The sequence below is a fragment of the Tenrec ecaudatus genome, chromosome 9 (genome assembly GCF_050624435.1).
Source record: "Tenrec ecaudatus isolate mTenEca1 chromosome 9, mTenEca1.hap1, whole genome shotgun sequence".
Taxonomy (NCBI): domain Eukaryota; kingdom Metazoa; phylum Chordata; class Mammalia; order Afrosoricida; family Tenrecidae; genus Tenrec; species Tenrec ecaudatus.
The window spans coordinates 42,375,636-42,389,065 of record NC_134538.1 but is presented as its reverse complement, the minus strand read 5'-3'; the positions used below and the strand labels follow the sequence as shown (position 1 = coordinate 42,389,065).

General features: G+C 52.5%; 1 protein-coding gene across 1 annotated transcript; it reads left to right on the top strand.

Moving 5' to 3' along the window:
• The first annotated feature begins 1,316 nt into the window (after window positions 1-1,316).
• On the top strand, window positions 1,317-12,594 carry LOC142456747 (arpin-like). Its single transcript, XM_075557980.1, has 6 exons — window positions 1,317-1,449; window positions 2,990-3,065; window positions 5,777-5,909; window positions 9,585-9,791; window positions 10,390-10,553; window positions 11,854-12,594. The coding sequence occupies exons 1-6, from the start codon at window positions 1,358-1,360 to the stop codon at window positions 11,860-11,862; spliced, it is 681 nt and encodes a 226-aa protein (XP_075414095.1). The 5' UTR covers window positions 1,317-1,357; the 3' UTR covers window positions 11,863-12,594.
• Window positions 12,595-13,430: the final 836 nt, after the last annotated feature.

The following is a 13,430-nucleotide window of genomic DNA, read 5'->3' as shown; positions in this document are numbered from 1 at the left end:
AGGGCTCCTTGTTTTCTTTAAATTGAAACATCATTCATATTGAAGGCTGTCCTCTCTGATCTTCATCAAGTCCTTTTTGCTTTCAACAAGATTGTGTCACCTTCAAATCACAGCTTGCTAGTGAGTCTTCCTCCAATCCCGATGCCATAGTCTTCTGCACATGGTCTAGCTTCACATGCTATCTCTTCAGCAAACAGAGTGAGTATGGTGAAATGTACACCCCTGGCATACACCTTTCCTGGTTTTCTTTTTAATTGAACTTTTCAGTGTGAAGTAGGTGAAGGTTTACAGAGCAAATCATCTGTTGTATATTCACTATCTCATCAAACCTCCCAATGTCTTGACCTTTCTTTGGTGAATTGAAATCACACGGTCTCCCCTTGTTCTGGTCCAACAACTGTCCCTGGCTACAGGTTCCACATGAGCACAATAGATGTTCTGGAATGACAGTGCTTTACAATGTTACCCATGTCCCAATGTTCTGATCTACGCAAATGCCTCCACATTGTCAATAAGACACCAAGATCTTTGTCTAACTACAAGGATATTTATTTGGGGGGAGGGGGAGGATGGCTGTTGTCTGGGGCCCACGGAAACCCTGAGGTGAGAGGGGGAGGGCACACAGCGCTCTCACACTGTCTGGCTACCTCCCTTTGAAAGAGCCCTTCGGCCAGAACAAGGTCTCCCTGGATAGCCCCACACACTCCTGGGCTCACTCCCAGGACAGGTTTGAAAAACGATTCTGCCTTCTCTCTGCCTCAACCTGAGGGCCACTGTGCCAGCACAGGAAGGGATGGGCAGTGGTAAACTCATCCAACCCCCTTTTACAGAAGAAGGAGCGTGGGCGCAGAGAGGTTGAGGAGTCCGTCCAAGCGCACACAGCTGCATCCAATCCTTGCTCAGGTTCCCAGGCTCAGAGTTATTTGTCCCAGAGCTCTGGAGCCCCTTCCTCAGCCACTGTGGGACCACGAGAGGGCACAGGTCGGCATAGCGTCATTCCTGAGGGCTGTCCCCCTCTTCCCCGTTCCTGCTCCCCCCAAACCCATCCTCCTACATATCTCCTTTGTGCGTGTGTTGGGACAAGGGCCTCCCTCCCCTCGCAGGGAAGGAGGGAAAGTACCCTGAGCCCGCGGACGCAGGTCCCTAACCCGCGATGGGCGTCGCGCAGGAAGCCCGCTCCCAGCGCGCCGGGCCGGAGGGAATGGGGCTCGGCTCCTTTAAATCCCGCCCGGGCGCGCCCGAGCGGAGCCGCGCCCTTCCCGGACCCGCAGCCCCGGCCCGGCGCGTCTCCGCCACTCTCCGCCCCACGCCTCTGCTCCCGGGAGCCGGCTCGCGCCTCGGGCCTCCCGGCGCGGCCATGAGCCGCATCTACCAGGACGGCGCCCTCCGGCACAAGGCGGTGCGGAGCGCGCGGCTGCCCGCCGCCTGGGACCCTGGCGCCCACCAGGGGTAGGCCCCGCCGCCGCCTCTGGGAGCCACCCCAACTCCGCCACCCCAACTCCCCAGGCTGCGGGTGGCACGGAGGAAGGGAAGATTGGGGTGCCCAGATTGCCCTCTCGGGCCCGCGCCCCGCAGCCCGAGCTGCACCCCCTGAGACAAAGATGCGCAGGGCCACAGGCCGGCTTGCCCGCGGGCTCGGACCTGTCCCGACCTCTGTCCCTCCTCCAGCGCGGGCCTTTGCACGGGTGCCCACCCCCTCTAGAAAGGACCGCGCCCTTGGGGTGCCGGTGGGAGTTGGCGAGTCCAGGGCAGAGTTGGGTGCAGGAGAGCCCGCCCCGGCGGATATCCAGATCCTAAAAGCAAAGGAGCCCTTCCAGTCAAACTGACACGCCACTCACACCCCTGCCTGGAGCCGATCCCGCGCACAGCGACCTGGGAGCACGGAATAGAACCGCCCCGTGCGTCCCGACGCTGTCAGTCTTCAGGAAGCAGGCTGCCCAGCCTTTTCCTTTGGAACAGCCGGTGGGCCCCTGTTTTCTTTTAGCAGCCAAGTGCCTTAACCATTGTGCCACCAAGACTGCCTGAAACCCAAATGCTACCTCCTGTTTTGTATGTGGTGGTTGTGACAAAATAAGAGTTGTTTTCCAATCGTGATTTCCTACCCCCACCCCACACACCTTGTCAGCCTCTCTCCCATTTCTGCATTCCCAAAGAGGGAGCCTCCGGTGCTGATTTTATGCAGAGTGGAACCAGAAAACCTCGGGTTCAGCTGATCTCACGGGCCACCCTGCCATCTCAGTCTGGTCAGGAAAATCCTAAGTCCCCGCATCCCCGTTTCTCCAGCTCCACCAACCACTTCCGTGTTAGGTTGTTGAGGAGCACTGCTGGCGTAGTATGCTGCTAACCCAAGGTCAGAGTTCAAAACCACCGACTGCTCAGGGGAAAGTTGAGGCTTTCCACTCCTGAAGACATTGACAGTCTGGGAAACCCACAGGGGGCAGTTCTGTCCTGTTCGAGAGGGTCACTAGGGGTCAAACTTGATGGCCCTGAGTCATTAGGTCGTCCCCTATGTGATGTGAATGACAACAGAAATATATGCACGGCTTTAAAGTCAATGAGAAGGGATGATCATAGATAGCCCTTTAGAAACACCCCCCCCCCCCGCCCAAAATTGTTTTTCGGTTAATAAAAAGGCAACATCCTTTATATGTAGTAAACGTTTTGATAGTTTACAAAAACCCTTCGTGCCCACGGTCTTTGTCACCTGAGGAGCAGTGGGGAGTGCTGAATGTGTTCTCTGCCTATTGTATGTAAGACTGAGTTCTGGGCTCTGCAGGGGGGCCCATTGCTTGGTCTCAACAGCACTGCCCTCTGGTAGTGCCCTCACTTGCACACCCACTCTGGGATAATAAAATCCACCCCTCCCACCGGCCCCCATCCCCCCACCCCCACAGGTCAGGATCTTGCTTCGCGGATCTTGGGCCATCACACTGGAAGGGGGCTATTTTCTGGCAGAGCTGACCCATCCCTTCTCTTCCTCTTGTCTCAGGGGCAACGGGGTCCTGCTGGAGGGAGAGCTGGTGGATGTGTCACGGCACAGCATCTTGGATACCCACGGCAGGAAGGTGCGCTGCTTCTGGGGTGGCAGCTCGGCGCTGGCTTTAGTCCTTCCAGAAGTCACTCCCTGCTCCAGGCTCTGCCAGTGCCGAGGACTGGGGAGGGATGCAGCTTCTTCACTGAGTGGTGCACGGGGTGTTGGGAGATGTGTCCCAACACCAACACCAACCAAATGTGGCTGAAGATGGGAAGGGATCCATTCAGGCCATGCTGGGCAGTGTGTGGCCAGGAGGAAAGGCCCGGGTCGTAGCTCAGAAAACAGACCAGGCCCTGGACCCAGATAGTGTGATTGGGCTGAGATTGGGAGCCTGAAAGCAGGAAGGGGTGAGGTGGATGCTTCAGGACTCAGCTTGTGGATGCCCTGAGGAGGGCCTGCAGGGGTGACTTATGAAAGGAATGGGGCCAGGAGCCTTGCTGGGCATGGAGTAGAGGAGGGGAGGAAGGCAGGATGGGTGGCTGGCTCTTTGTTCTTAGAGTCTAGGGCCCAGATCCCTTCCCTCTGGCCTGGTACTTCCCACTGCCTCAAAGTAGCAGGCAAGGTCAGAGAGGGCAACCAACGACCTCACCCCTCCTGGGTACCAGCTCTGATCCTGGGCAGTTGTGCGCATGCCAGCCCTTGGGAGTGGGTTATCATAAATGTACCGCTACGTTTGTTGTTTGCAGCTCTATAGAAGCAGGGCGGCTCTTGGCACCGACTCATCTTTTTTCATTGCTGTTTGCGACTGGGCATCTAAGAATGTTGGGCGTTTACAAAGCAGGTCACCTGTGTGGACCTGGATCTCCACTGGGTGCACATTGGTGGCAGGGACTATGGGAGAGGGCTGCTGTTTTCTGGGCTTTTATTTCCACGCTTCATGTGACCTCTCCGTTGTTGACAGTTAGTGACTTCCCATCTCCTTGGAGCCCCTGCCACTGTTGCTCTCTCTCATGTCCAAGGTGACATCTTACACAGCCATCTCTTTGCTGTCGCTCGTTGCTGCGCCAAAGGATCCCTGCCTGTCTGCCAAATAGAATCCCAACCCAGAGCGCCAACTGAACGGCTGCCTCCAGCGGATGCTGCTTGTTCTGAGTGTCCGCGCCACCCCATGGCATGGCCCGGATATGTTGACAAGGTGACTCGTTGATAGTAGCACCCTGTCAAGGTGGCCAATGGTGCTACCCAGAGCCTTTCTCTCTACCCCATGAGAACGCCCCCCCCTCCCAGCCCCCCACTACTTTGATGCCAAGAAATGCTTTGCTTCGCCCTTCCTGGCCAAGCCAATCTGGAGTCCTGAGCCAACCTTCTCAGGAGAGTCCATGTGCACGCCCATGCTGAGGCTGAACTTCTGCTAGGGCTGACTTGTGCCCAGGCAGGCAGGGTGCTCTCCTCAGCCCGCTCCAAACTTGCTTCCTCCAAGTTTCTTGGTGAAGCTAGAGCTAAAAAAGCAATGTCCAGTCAGGTCGAGCTCCTCCCTTGGCCATTCCTGACCTCCCTCATCCATATCCACTCACCTCGGCTAGATCCTCAGGAACGCCAGTCCGTCGTGATGGGCTCTCCGACCTACCCCTTCTGACTGCCCCTCGCTCCAAAGCTCATTCCTGCCCTGTTGCCAACTTGTTTCCTGAGAGACCCTCTGGGGTCTTTGCTGCTCCGAAGGATTCCTTCTTATTTACCAGATAAGCTCCCAATGCCAACTGGGGATCTGCCTCCAACTGATCACGCTTGCCTTCCTAGCCTCGGCTTCCCCAGGTCTTGGCCAAGTGGCTCAAGGCGCTCCACTGTAGGTGGGACTCTAGATTTCTGTGTACCTGTCTTGTGTTTAATATCTATTCTAGTCCCTTACCTCTGCACTTGCAGGTCTCTCTGCTCTCTGAGACTTCACCTTCCTCAGCTCTCCCAGGAAGTGGGCATCTCTTCATCAGTCTGCTGGCATCATGCGTTGGCCTTTTCTTGTTAGACTAGCCGGCAAATAGCAGCTAGGGTTCGCTTCCCGCTTAACACCGTGCTTGCTCCTCCCCAGGATCCCATTGAAGCCTTGCAGCATTCCTAAGGGTAGCCATCACTTCACCCCTGGCTCGCAGAGGATCCTGGAGCTTGGGAGGCTGGGAGTGATTTGTTCCAGGTCATGAATCTGTTGGAAGAGGCAGAGGGGCCACTGGGCCCAAGGTCTTTCTCAGTACCTTTCCCATGACACGTTGGCTGTATCCACTTCTGCTTTATGGTGTTCGGGGTGCTTCATGCTTTGTGCTTGGCTCATGGATTTTTGCATGTACTTTCTATCCTGGTCATGTGCAGGCCTTGTGCCCACCCTACTATGGACCTCTAAACCTCAACTCGCAGCCATCTAGTAGATTCTGACTCATACCAGGCCTGTAGGACAGAGTAAAACTGCCCCCTGTGAGTTTCAGAGAGTGTAACTGCTTCCAGGAGTAGAAAGCCTCCACTTTCTCCTATAGAGTGGCTGGTGATTTCGAACCGCTGACCTTGTGGTCAGCAGCCCAACATGCAACCCACTACACCACCAGGGCTCATTGTGTGCTCTACTGAACACATGAATGAATAAATGAATGAATATTTGAATGGGGGACATCAGCCCAGCTTGAATATTTTTTAGAGCTGAGGTGGGACTTGAGGGTTAAGGTGAGGTTGAGGAGGGCCACGCCCAGAGCCCAGGGGCGTTGTGTGTTGAGGTGAGCACAGTGATGGCAGCCTCCTCATTCTCTCTCTGCCGGACCACAGGAACGCTACTACGTGTTGTATGTCCAGCCCAGCAGCATCCACCGCCGCAAATTTGACCCCAAGGGAAATGAACTTGAACCCAACTTCAGCGCTACAAAGAAGGTGAACACGGGCTTCCTCATGTCATCGTACAGTAGGTATCCTTCCACCCTTCTCCCTCAGGGCCCTCCCACAGGGCGTTCTTCCTTGGCCCCTGAACCTCTCAGCCCCTAGATAATATCTTCCCAGGATGGTTAGCCTTGAAGCTACCTTGGGACCAGGGTCCTGTCTAGCTTTCTATTTCCCTTCCATCTTCTCCTACAGGCTACAAGACCACCCATGACCTGGCTCTGGACTCTTAACTGGTTGTGTCCATCTGTTTAGGTCATGCTTCTTAGTGGTTTGATAAACACTAAGTAAACAGTCTCCATTTTGTGATCTGATGTGAGTGGTCAATCCATTGGAAGAGGCATTTATTCCCTTGTGGGAATGGCCTGCATCCAACAGCTGTAGATGTTTTGGCAAAGTCTACCCTTTCTTGATCCTGTATCTGATTTGTCATCCTCTGACCTCCTGGTCTGGGGACTTGAGCCAGCAGCCTTTCATCTGACTTGCCGATTTTGGGATTTGTTAGCTTCCATTTTGAATCATGGCATTGGCAAACATATTGACTATACCATGGACTTCCAGAAGAACAAATCAAATTGTCTTGAAAGAAGTAAAACCAGGATGCTCTGTAGAAGGGACGATGTCTAGACTTTTATCTTGTGTACTTTGGACATGTTATGAGGAGACAATAGCCCCAAGAGGAGAGTATCGTGCTTGGTAAAGTGGTGTCAGTGAAAAAGAAGACCCTCAGTGAGATGAATTAACACAGTGGCAGCAACAATGGGCTCAACCTTAGCAGCTATTGTGAGGCTGGTCCAGGACGGGGCCGCGTTCCGTTCTATGGTACATAAGGTCACTGTGAGTCGGAGCCGGCTCGAGAACACCTAACAATAACAACAACCCCCAAAACCCTGCGAGCCAGCAGCCTGCTGCCTGACCTGCTGCTTTGGGGTTCTTCCGCCCTTGTAACCATGTAAGTCAGGAGAAGCTTCCAGTAAGAGGGGATCCGTAGAGCATCTGGAGACCACTAAAGTTTGTTCCTGCTTCAGCAGATCCTCCCTACCTCTCCCCAAAGCAGTAAGACTCAGGATCTGGAGAGATCCCTGCCTGGCCTCCATGGTTTCAGGGGGAAGGCAGAATTCTGTAGTGAGTTTGGAGACTGACTCGTTGTGTGATCTTAGAGCAGTAACTTAACTTCTCTGAGCACAGGTTTTCTCATCTGTAACATGGGAATCTTAAAGATGGAGTAACCCTCACTGAGATTTACTGGTCAGGAAGATACTGTGCTGACACATGCTTTACAGGCCTCATTTCGTTTACAGCTGCTGTCAGTCCTGTCAAACAGGCACATTTTCTCCCTCCTTTTCAGGCGCAGGGCAATGAAGTAATTTGCTCTAAGCTCAGATTCATGAGTACCCACAGGCCTGCTGTGCAGTCTGTGAGGGGTGACTGAGGCAAGGCATCTAGAGCACTCAGTCACAAAAGACGCTCTGTGGGAGTAGCAGAGGGAGGAGGAGAGTCGGGCATAGGAGGAGGAATGGAAGGGGTAGCTGGCTAACTCCATGAACAACTGCCCCCTTTGCCATGAGACCAGAACTGGAGCGTGCACAGCGACCATTACCGAACAGCTGATTCCTCAAAGACACTACAGGAATCCTGATCTAAACAGGGATTATATGGATCAGAAGTTCAAATTCTCAGGGACTCCAGACTTTCTGGAGCCATGGAGGCTAGATGAACCCCTGAGCCCAGGGCCCTGAGATCATCTTGAAACCTGAAACCAAACATAGGTATCCCCGAAAGTTTTTTAGTGAAGACTGTTTTGAGCAGTCTGATCAGTCAAGATCAATCTAGATCAGTGGTTCTCAACCTTCCTACTGCCATGACCCTTTCATACAGTTCCTCATGTTGAGGTGACCTCCAGCCATGTTTTCATTGCTACTTCATAATTATGGAAAAATGTAATTTTGCTACTGTTATAATTGGGATACCCCTGTGAAAGGGTCATTCGACCCTCAGGGGGTCGCGACCCACAAGTTGAGAACTGCTGATCTATAGGGTATTAAATTGACAACAGCTACTCTTGTGGATTAGACAAGAAGCATGGGGGCGGGCAGTGAGTTTATGGTGATGCAGAAGGGACACTTGGGGAAAAGGAGGCCGGGCATGGCGCCACAACTTGAAGAATGTAATCAATGTCACTGAATTGCTGGTTGGGGTTCCAGTTCATACGAGCAATGACTGATGACTGGTGGCAGATAAGTTCTCGTAGTAATATCGTCTTAGTTTCATGAGGTACCTTCAGCAAAAGGCATACTTCTATGTCAGGAAAAACCATTTTGAGGTCAGGGCTAATATAAGATTTTTAGCAAAACTTAGATGAACATCTTCTAAAATCACCGAAGCTTCGTAACATAGATAGGCTGTCCTACGTAAAACAATAGTTTTTAGAAGCACCAAGAATTTTGAGGAATGCTGGAAAAATTTACGAAATGAACCCCAAGAGGGAAGACAGTCAACCCGGTGAATGAAGAAACAGCGTCCGAAGAGCAGACACTGGTCGAAGACTATAGGATGACCATTGTTAAGGTAGCTCTTGGAGTTGAGCTCTCACTGGCTCGGCGTTTTCAGTGGTAAGTGATCAAGCTTTGGGTTGAACGGTTTCTAAAAGCACTGCATGAAGATGGGCTGGCTCGAAGGGCTGATCTTTCCAACAAAGCTGAAGCTCCTGAGGACGAGCCTTGCCGCTGCCAGTCCAGTCCCGAGCGAGCGGCGTGCGCCAATCGAAACGGTGGCTTCTGAGGGAGCTGCGGGGCCAGTGAAATGAAGGCAGAGAGATCAGCTGAGAAGTTCTAGTGCCGAAATTTTTGGATTCCAAAGAGGTCATATTGGTAGATTTTCTCAGACCTGGTGATTGCGGAACTTATTTTGAGGAGGATTTCAGAAAATTGAAAACCACAGTGGTGAGGAAAAGGCCAAGGAAGTTGGACCAAGGGGTAATTTTACCCATCAGCCGTGCAGCTGCTCCGTCTTTGAGGGTAGCAGAATGGCTTGTGAAAATCTCATTGGGGTGCCTTACCCCATCTACCCATGGCCCTACCCCTGGTCTGGCCCCTTCAGGCGTCCTTTTGTTTCCCAAACTCAAAAGGATATTTCAAAGAAGAATGATTTGAGACCCCAAGAAGGCCAAAGCTGCCATTTTGCCCTGGTGTAAATCAGAGAATGCAGAATGTCTGGGAGATGGAAGCGCCACCTTCCGAAGAGGGTGGACCTAAGTGTGGACGACATACTGAGAAAACGGTAGCTTCGCGATTTGATGTTTCTCTTGAAGAACATTTTCTATGACTTTCTAGCCATGCTTTTTGACTTACCCTCATATTCTCAGGAACAGAAATCAAAAGAAACGTAAAGGGGAAAAAAAGAAGAAAGAAAAGGTAAACATAAGCCCTTTGTAAGAACTTCAGGAGTCTTGGTGACATAGTGGATTATGCCTTGGGCTACTTAACCACAAGTCCAGCAGTTCAAACCCACCAGTCACTCCGAAGGAGAAAACTGAGGCTTTCTGCTCTTGTAAGATTCACAGCCCCAGGAAGCCACAGGAGCAGGTCTCCCCTGTCCTGCAGGGTAGCTTTGAGCCAAGCTTAATTCGATGGCAGTGAGTGTGTGTTTTTGTTTCTGTAAGTGAATCGATAATAACCCATCCAATGCTGTCTATCTGCAGAGGTAGAAGCCAAGGGGGACACGGACAGGCTCACCCCCGAGGCGCTGAAGGAGCTGGTCAATAAGCCAGAGCTGCTGGCACTGACGGCGAGCCTCACCCCAGACCAGACCGTGGCCTTCTGGATGCCCGAGGCACAGATGGAAGTGATGGAGCTCGAGCTGGGGGCCGGGTTACGGCTGAAAACGCGGGGAGATGGCCCCTTCCTGGGTTAGCAGTACAGCCTTCCTGCTGACATAACTTCTTGTGTGGGAGTTGAGGACTCCTGGTCCCCTTCCTGAGCCTTTCCTCGGAGCTCATGGCCACTGGCTAGTCCAGTCTCGGTGGGCCCCAAGTCACTTGATATTTATTTTAAAATTCCTGGACACATGCCTTTGGGGTCTTGGCCTGGATGCCCTGGATTCCAGAGTGTTGTCCAAGCCCATGGTTCTTGTGAGCAGCCTTATAGCCTAGTAATCTAGTGCAGTGGTTCTCAACCTGTGGGTCGTGACCCCTTTGGGGTTCAAATGACCCTTTCACAGGGGTTGTCCAATTTATAACAGTAGCAAAATGACAGATATGAAGTAGCAATGAAAATAATTTTCTGGTTAGGGGGGTCCCCACAACATGAACTGTACAAAAGGGTCGCGGCATTAGGAAGGATGAGAACCACTCAGAGACTCCCTCACCACACCCTGGCCGAGACAGTACAGAGGACAAAGGCTGAATCGAGTCCCACAGGACCCCCCACCCCAGACGAAGCCCTCCCCTTCCCCGCAGTGTTTCCCACGCAAGGCAGAAGGCCATTCAGCTTCTCTTCTTCTTTCAGAGTCATTAGCCAAACTGGAGGCAGGAACCGTGACCAGATGTAATTTTGCTGGGGATGGAAAGACAGGCACTTCCTGGACAGACAACATCATGGCCCAGAAGTCTTCAGAAGGGGCCACTGCGGAGGCCCGCGAGCAGGGAGACGGCGCAGAGGACGAGGAGTGGGTAGGTCCGGGAGACGGCTGTGGACCTGGCCTTGGAGTGCTCCTCTCTTCGGGTAGTGTTGTGGGACGAGGGGAGGACAGCAGCTCGTTTATCGGTCGTGATAAGCTCCTCATGGAATTCTGAGGGGTGAGCCCAAGCCTGACAGCCACGGTGAGGGGGACCTGGACGGGCAGTGTCCCCGTTCCGCTGCTTGTGGCGTTGCTGAGTCACAATGGACTCCAGGGCACCCTACATCCACGCACCAGAAACATTCCTACAAGGTTCCGGGGGCACACCCTCCGTCTCAGTATCTGGTGCTGCCCGAACAGAAGCCCCATCCGCGAATGGCTTCAAGAGCAGATGTGAATGTGCTCCCCTTTGGAGGCTCTGCATCCAAACCGGGCCTGGCAGGTAGACCCTTCTGTGAATCTCTTAGTGCGCAGCGTCCATTGACCGCTGTCCGTGTCCCTTGGCATGTCTTTGCATGAGTGCCGCTGTGGCTACTTTCGTAACTCAGAAGTGATTGGGTTTAGGATCCACCCTACGTTGGATTTTCTCATTAACATAAGAACAGGAAAGGCAGGTTGCAGCCCCAAAAATAGATGTCTCAGGGGAGACAGTTTGACCTGGAACCTTTCCGAGCTGGGTCTGTCTGCATGTATGCCCCAAAGATGTAAGGAAACCAGGAGGATTGGAAGAAAGGGGTACTGAGGAGAGCCTGCAAAGGCCAGTAAATCTCTCAAGCATTTCCACTGCAAGTGATTGCATTAGCCGGGCCGGGTCAGGCCAGGCCGTGGTGCAGGCGCATGAGTGATTGGCTTCTTGTTTGAAGTAGCTGGGAAGTGACTGGGTTGCTCCTCACTAGTTTTTCCCCCTGGGTCAGCCTCCTGGTTTAGCATCAGGCTGCAGGCTCTTCACAGTTGGGTTGTTTTCCTAAACTGTATTTCACTCAAAGATTTGAATCGCTATCAAAGGCCCCAATTTGAACAGTAAAAACAAAAATGTTTCCCAACAGGAAAATGAGCCATTTATCTAGGTGATAAAGATGCTTTTTATCTATCTATCTATCTATCTATCTATCTATCTATCTATCTATCTATTTATTTATTTGGGGGTGACAGAGAAAGCAAGGCCAGATAGAATTGAGAGTCTGGATTCTCTTTTGTCTTGGGACGGGGGATCTGGACTGCAAAATCACTGAGAGCTGCCGGCCTGGCTCCAGGGCGAGCCTAAGGAAGAGAAGCTGTTTACCCAAAGACTCACTAACATGCTTTTACTAAGAGCTCTCTCTTTGTGTCTCTGCCCCCTTGGGTTTCCCCAGGATGCCTGAAGTTCATGGGGGACAGCAGGCCTCCAGGGCCCCACCAGAACCTGCTGTGGCGCTGTTGAGAGGTTCTTCCACCCACTTCCACTCTGGAGCTGAAGACAAAGAGCAATCCACCTGAATCAGCCTTACCTGATCCTTCCTACCCCCATCTTGGAACACCCTTTGGATAAGCTCCTCTCGTGGGGGTGGGGGCATACAGTGGCTCAGGGAAGGACCCTCCCTGGGTGAGAATCTAGTCTTCTTAGACCTTTTCCATCCTGGCCCATGATCTGGAACTTATTTTGAGAGACAGGTGGTAGACAAGTCTGGGGCAGTCTGAGATGAACTGGCTTGGTCTTGGTGCAGAGTTGGGGAGCATCCATTGGTCAGAATGGAGGGGGAAGTTTCCAGGGGGCACTTTTCTCTGTGCCTGCGATTCTTCCTGCTTTCTTTCCACACACCCACACCGTCCCAAGCCCCACACTCTGCATTGCAGCCTCTGCTCTCCTGCTCCCAGCCTCCTTGTCCCTGTCCCTGCTTCCTTCCACTGATCCTGTGCCCCCTCCGAGTTTCCTGTCTGCTGCTTCCTTCCTGGGCTGGTTCCTGGTGAATGCTGTTCTCTGCGAGGCCAACAGTGTGCACTCTCACTCCCCATCTCTCAGACTCACTCTGCCAGGCTGCGTTTTTGAAAACACTTCTGTTGTTGTTTTGTACCTTGGGAACTTTTTAATAAACAAGTAAATTTTCAGAAAAGAATTCTTCCAGCGTGCTGAGTTCTTGTCGCGTAAACAGTGTTCCAGCTGAGTAGCGTCCCGATTGGAAGGACTCCCATTTCTCGTTGTTCTTGAACTTTGCCTTGCTGGCTAGTGTACCCAAATGCAGATCCGAGGAGCGAGAGGGAGTTAAGTGTACATGTCCTAAGGAGGAGTAAGGACTGGGGGGCACGTAGATGGACCTTGCTTGACTTGAGGAAAGACAGGGGGTGGCGGTGAGCTCACAACGATGGTGAATTAAGATGACAAGGAGTCGGGGTTCCCTAGTGGGTTATGCTTTGGGCTGCTAACTCCAAGGTCAGTAGTGACAAAACTGCTCCTCAGGAGAAAGATGAAGGCTTTCTACTCCCGTACAGCGTTACAGCCTGGAAGCTCCACCCTGCCCCATAGGTCACTGTGCGTCGGACTGGGCTGGGTAATGGTGAGTGCTTGATGTGAGGATCCATAGTCTCGGACGTTGGAATCAAATTGATAGCAGTGGTTGGGTTGGACTTGGTTAATATATCAAGAAGGAGCCCTAGTGGCACTGCCGGCTGCTAACAGCAAAGTCAGTGGTTCAAACCCACCAGCCGCTCCAAGGGAGAACGATAAGACTGTCTGCTCCCATAGGGATTCAGTTTCGGAAGCTCAATGTGTCAAGGAGTCCCTGTGTGGCACAAACAGATCACACACTTGGCTGCTAACTGAAAGGTTGAACATTCAAGACTACTGCAAGGCTACTTGGAAGACTGGCCTGGAAATTTACTTCTGAAGAATTAGTCATTGAAAACCTTATGGAACGTAGTCTGAATTGACACACCTGTGATTTCCTTGAATCAG

What these genes read in the sequence shown, in the direction of transcription:
- LOC142456747 (XM_075557980.1), top strand. Translation starts at nt 1,358, where the DNA reads ATGAGCCGCATCTACCAGGACGGCGCCCTCCGGCACAAGGCGGTGCGG. An exon ending in GACCCTGGCGCCCACCAGGG is followed by an intron (nt 1,450 to 2,989) that starts GTAGGCCCCGCC and finishes CTCTTGTCTCAG; the next exon opens with GGGCAACGGGGTCCTGCTGG. An exon ending in TGGATACCCACGGCAGGAAG is followed by an intron (nt 3,066 to 5,776) that starts GTGCGCTGCTTC and finishes GCCGGACCACAG; the next exon opens with GAACGCTACTACGTGTTGTA.